At 51.6% G+C, this 5,780-nt stretch overlaps 1 protein-coding gene across 2 annotated transcripts; it reads right to left on the reverse strand.

The window, feature by feature from the left end:
• Positions 1–72: 72 nt before the first annotated feature.
• Positions 73–4,797, reverse strand: LOC102195812 (collagen alpha-4(VI) chain-like). 2 transcript variants are annotated; one of them, XM_005744141.2, is made up of 7 exons: positions 4,416–4,797; positions 3,322–3,963; positions 3,047–3,134; positions 2,708–2,865; positions 1,743–1,913; positions 1,341–1,388; positions 73–1,118 (listed from the first exon to the last, which is right to left on the reverse strand). In XM_005744141.2, the coding sequence occupies exons 1-7, from the start codon at positions 4,642–4,644 to the stop codon at positions 943–945; spliced, it is 1,512 nt and encodes a 503-aa protein (XP_005744198.1). In that variant the 5' UTR covers positions 4,645–4,797; the 3' UTR covers positions 73–942. The 2 variants fall into 2 exon arrangements, with proteins under 2 accessions (XP_005744198.1, XP_005744199.2); XM_005744142.2 differs by lacking the exon at positions 1,743–1,913 and having other exon boundaries at positions 4,416–4,621.
• Between the last annotated feature and the right edge of the window lie 983 nt (positions 4,798–5,780).

Consider the following 5,780-nt stretch of genomic DNA (forward strand, 5'->3'; position numbering starts at 1 on the left):
ACACGCACACACAGACCACGTGATCTGAGACCGTGGCTGTTTCCTGATTGGTCACAAAGAGGAAGTCAGACGGACACTTGAGATCATTTTATTTTCTTAAACCATCGTTGACGAGTGAAAGCTGCAGTTACATGGAGTCCACACAGTCCCGTCTGTGGGAGCGATACTGTACACGCTTCACTTCTACCTGTGTTTTTAATGCTGCTTCAGGTTCATGGAAAATTACACATCAACACATAAACTTCTCTCAAGTCTTAACCTTGTTCTCACATCAGCCTCCACCTGATTTATAAAAAGTAGCACCTGACTGGAGGGAAAGGAGCGTGGGCGGGGTCTGTGAGGGGAGTCGAGCAGCGAGGATAACGGGATGTGCTCTGGAGGGAAAACTACGGAGGCCCTGAAAGGTCACAGTAACGTTCACGTTTCCTGTGAGCTGGATTATGATACAGCACCGTGCATCTCTGAGAACTGAGCACCAACCTGCAATCTCTCCTGTGCCCAGCAGAGGCAGCAGTGAGTGAGTCGCCATAGAATCGCACGTTAAACCTTTCCAGCCTGTTTTAAAGTTTGCGTTACAGGGGGCGTGGCCTCTTTGACTGAGGCTAACTGTACAAACAGCAAGTCCCGAATTTGTATGTCTCACTTTTTTATGTTTCCTAATGTGGACGAGGACAAACCAGTGCGATGAGCAGCGACCGTGTCAGCTGTTACAGGTCACACCTGCTGGGACTGAGACTTAGGCGATCGTTCCTGTGACCTTTCTGGGCCTCTTTAAATCGAACATGCGTGTAAACAAACAAAAAGCAGGCGACAGATGACTGAAAGCGTTCGAGCAGTTTCCCTGATGGCGGCGGGGGAGGGCGGGTAAATGCTGTGACTAATTCATTGAGTGGCCTCGGCAGGTTTCCTTATGCGTGTTCAGCCGTGACGCTCTCGTCCTCCTCATCTGATCTTCGTCCCACACAGGCTCTGACACTCCTCCTGCGTCAGGAAGCGGTTCTTGTTGCCGCCGCAGCCGCCGTACCAGAAGCGAGCGCACTCCTTCTGTGCGGCGTCAAAGAACCACATCATCGTGTAGTTGTCGCAGCTGCCCCGGTCCTGAGGGAGGATACAGGAATCTGGAGGACAACAGGAGACGGATATTAGAGCACTGCAGAGCGAGACGTGACCCGAAACATCTCAACATGCACACTCGTCCTTGTTAGAACAACCGGGAAATAGCTCCTCCTCTTTCCTTCTTTCTCGCTGCCTTTTTTAACTTGTATTTATTGGCACAAACATCGTGTGTGCGCTCACACTGTTCAGCTGTCACCGCTGTCCATCGCACAGGCGGGTCTTACCTTTAGAGGCGAAGCTGGCAGGCAGAGTCTTCTCCACCACATTGGGATCTGCGAGCGAGGACAGAGTAAAGTCAGAGAGGCGATAGCTGTGCAGGCGAGCAGTGATGAGGGCTTCTCACAGGTCGGCGTGTTCTGTCACTGAGCAGGAAGTACTGGCACGTGAGAAGAAGAGCGTCACTTTTACTGTGACCTTTGTCCCCACGTACATACATGTGTATGCATGTCCGTGTGCAGACGGAGTCTGAGCGTGGACAGCAGTAGCAGAGGGCGTGTTATCAGCGCGACCACAGAGGACTTTAGTAGGAAGCAACACGCAGAGCATCCTGTTAGCTGTCCGCTGATAGCAGAGGTTAGTGGGTCCACAGACGTGGAGCGGTCAGCTTGTGTGCAGTCTGGACTTACGCTGGTTCCCACATGTCTGGAAACATTCATATTCCGTTCTAAAGCGGTTGGCGTTGCCGCCGCAGCCGCCATACCAGAACCGAGAGCATGCACCGACGTTTGTGTCAAAGAACCAGGCTGTGGCGTATTTCTTACACTGGTTGCCGATATCAGCGGGCAGCTGACACCGGGCTGAAAGCAGAACACACACATTTACTACAAACAGGCAGCGGCTCCAGCACAGACTGACTGAACGCCTGCATTCCTTCTGATGACCAGCAGGAGGCGACTCAGGAGGAGGAAGCTTTGGGAGAAAGTCTCTTTTTTGAGGGAGGGATGCCAATTTTTCCCCACTGTGACCATACTGCCACGGCCCCAAGAAACACCTTCAAACATAAAGATACAGCGACGGAGCAGTCGGCTGCAACTCTGGGGTTCAGATTCTGAAACCAGAATTTATCCACCTGAGCCAGTGTTGTTGTTAGCAACCTTTATTCCATCATCAGCTCTGTCATCCATCATGGCTGACAAACCAGCACACCCTCCTACCCCGAGCTCCTGTACGTGATGATGGTCCGCCTCCTTGAGTTGCTTTTACTGCCTCTGAGAGAATGCAGGCTACGTCCGTCTTTTACGTACAGTCTGTGGCTGAGATCCGCTGCTCATGCAGTCGAACAAAGACACGAGGTTAAAGCATACATGACACGCGACATGCCCACCACATCTGTGCAGCTGCTGAAGGAGAGAACATCTGTACACACTTTAATGAAATGAGTTTGTCTGAACCCTGCACACGACGTCCTCTATTGTATAGAATTCATTTACTGTGTATATGTTGTACTCGTATTACCGTGCATGTGACAAATAAAGAATCTTTTCCTGCTGAACCTCAGAGGTCAGAGGTCGTGTACCCCTGCCATTATGTAAGGCGTTGTCAGAGCGGTCCTTCACCTGCAGCAGTGTGTCTGCGCCGTGTGTGCGGCTACCTTTGGCGTGCGTGTCAGAGATGACTTTCTGGCCGTTTCCTCTGATCAGAGCGTCGATGACGTCCAGCTGCCCGGTCTGAATCTGTCCTCCGGTCTGCTCCTGGAAGTCCTCCTCCACCTCCTCTCCAAACACGTCCTCCAGCTGTGCCACGCCCTGACTGAACACAGCGACCACATGTGTGGACACACTATCACCATGTGAGAGCCTTTCAGCTTCCTAATGCACAACAACTCTTCTTGATTCTCCCAAAGTCAAACATCAACCAAGAATTAGAAATTTCAGGAGCTGCAAACTTTCATTTTAGCTGAGGCCCACGTGATGGCGAGTGTGTGATTTACCCCGTTATGAATATCTGTCCTCCCTCCTGGCCGCCCAGCTGGTCACATGCTCGCCTCAGAGAGGGAGGAGGATACGAGGTGACTCCCTCTGAAACAATCACGGGACAAAAACAGTGATGGTGAGATATACTCTGCGGTGAAACGGGAAAGGAACTGATGGTTACCGTGAATGTTTAAAGGAAAGTCTGAAATGATAAATGATAATGACCCCTTCCTTCAGGTGTTCCAGAACACCAGTAATCTAATCTGACTGCTGCAGATGGGAAACATCTTACTGTTGAGGGCGGAGAGGAAGACCCTGATGAAGCGCTGGGCGTAGCCCTGCTCGTCGGCCTTCAGCCTGTCGAGTCTGATCAGGTGCTGCTGTATCGGCACGCTGGCCAGCTCCTCCACCTCCGTCCGGTTGTAACGATCACCCACCGTCACCACAAACAGCGCCACCCCCTCACACTTGGCCTTCTGGGAGATGTAGCGCAGCTTAGCCTGGTCTCTGTAGGCCGTCTTGGTGCCCACCACAGTCAGGACGGCCCTCTTGCTGCGCGGCTGGCCGGCCTTCAGCAGCACCTCCCTCAAGGTGTAGTCCAGCATCTGTCCCAGCGCCAAAGAGCCGCCCTGCTGCTGCATGTTCTGCATCATGTACGTCTTCATGTCTCCAGCATTCTGGTAGGTCTGCAGGCCGAACTCCACCTTGGTGCTCTGTTGGACCAGAGCTACTCGGGCCTGGCGGCCGGCTCGGCGGGGCTGTGGACTCACGGCCAGCTGCTCCACCACAGAGCTCAGCAGCTGCCGGGCACCGGCGTATTCATCGGCCTGGATCTCCCTGGAGCTGTCCAGCACCATGACCAGGTCCACATCCGCCTGCTGAGGCAGCACTGGTTCCTGGATGAAGGCGCACTCCTCTGCACGCCTGCAGGGGTCTGCAGAGACATCAGAAAGCGTGATGCTGATGACAGGAAGCTACAAAAGCTACAAGTGACCCGTCGTGTTTGTGCACATCAGATCTCGGACTACTCGACAGGAACCAGGATGCTGTGGCACAGAAGCATTTAGAAATGACGCCAGCATATTCTAATTATTGAACCTCATGGAAGGTCTAACAGTGTGCTCTGATATCAGCCAGCATGCTGTTACCCATGGGTTCAAAGGTCAACAGGAAACACAGCACACACTGGCACTGTGCACACAGATCCATCAGATCATTCATTATGCATTTATTATCACTGACTCTCAACCCCGAGTACTGAAAACACGTTCTGTGGCAAAAAGACTGCAGTGGTCTCATTTTTCATGTACAAGGAGTCAGTATTAGTTTGACAGCGTTCTGCTCGCCTACGCTGTCAACCACGAAAAGTCAGAAAACGATGCTCACCGTAGCAGATGGCGCAGTTCCTGACCTTCCTGAGCCCAGTGGCCCGTTCTCCCAGCACCGTGAACACAAAGTTTCTCGAGTCATCAACCTGATGGGAAACATTGAACAAAGCGCTGAGTACAAGGTTACAATGAAATCTACTCATTAGACATCGTTGTTCAGACTCAAACGATCTTAAGTGATTGAATCTGAGCTTCCTTTGTTTGCAGAGACGCTCGCAGTGAAGCATCGGCTGTTTGTTCTGCAGAGCCGGATGTTGTCCTGATGTTTCCACGTGTGAAATGTGTTAGTTTGATCTTAGTGAAAGGAGAGCAGAGCGGTCCTGGAGGTGCACCATCAGTGGCTCATGCTTTACTTTCTCCTGGAGAGAGGAAAGTTGCAAAGTCAGCACCGGTCCTGGTCCATCACTTCTGCTCAACATATGAAGTACAGCGTCGTGGAAAACTCTTTATCCCCGTCCTAATGTCTTTGGTCTGCGGGAGTTTTCTCCTGGGATCGCTCCCACGGAGGCCATGTTGTTCTGGGTTCTTCTGTGACCTCCTGGTTGAATCGTTGATGCACTCTTGGAGTCTTTCGCTTGTCCAGTTGCTCCTGAGAAGGTTCAGCATGTTCCAGGTTTTCTCCATGTGTGGATTATGGCTCTCGCTGTGGAGTCTCACAGCCTTAGAAATGTCTCTGTGAACTTACTGGCTTTGTTTTCAGCTGCTTCTGTAGGTCTTGGTGTGATGTGATCTTTTAGCCTGCTTTACTTTGTCAGACAGCTTCTAACTAGGAACTAATTGTACTGATTCATAAAGGTGCAAACTACAGCCAAGATGGCGCCGGTGCACATGGCTTGCCGTCCTCGGCTGTATCTGTTTCGCTGCTTTTTACCCTCTTTACGCTCTTTTACGGACCTTGGCATTGTACTTTTGATCCTTTTAGTTGTATGCTCATCTAATGGCTGAGCACTGAATACAGGCAAACACTTTTAAATCTAAGACTCTCCCATTCCTCTCGGGCTGATCCTTGCTGGAATCTGGGCGACGCCACCGCGCCCCAACTGGACCCTCCGACCGGCTTCTTCCACCTACCTCTTCCTAACCAAGAAACGCTAAAGGAAATGCGCGTTCGCCTCAGGGTCTACTTTAAAGCCAGAGCACCGGCTACCCACATGCCAGCCTGGACATTTGATCTTTTTCCCTCCTTCCAGGAGGTTAACTTAGGCACCTTCTCCTCTTCCCCTGCACCGGTCTGGTAGGGGTGGCGGCATAGCCTCGGTTTTTAAAATTCATATGCAGTTCGGCAGCTACCCTCACCTACCTACTCTAGTTTTGAAGTCCAGTTATTGGAGATGACTGCATCCACGACCACACTCTGCGTGGT

Source organism: Pundamilia nyererei, unplaced genomic scaffold (genome assembly GCF_000239375.1).
Source record: "Pundamilia nyererei isolate P.nyererei 1_Seehausen unplaced genomic scaffold, PunNye1.0 scaffold00139, whole genome shotgun sequence".
Taxonomy (NCBI): Eukaryota; Metazoa; Chordata; class Actinopteri; order Cichliformes; family Cichlidae; genus Pundamilia; species Pundamilia nyererei.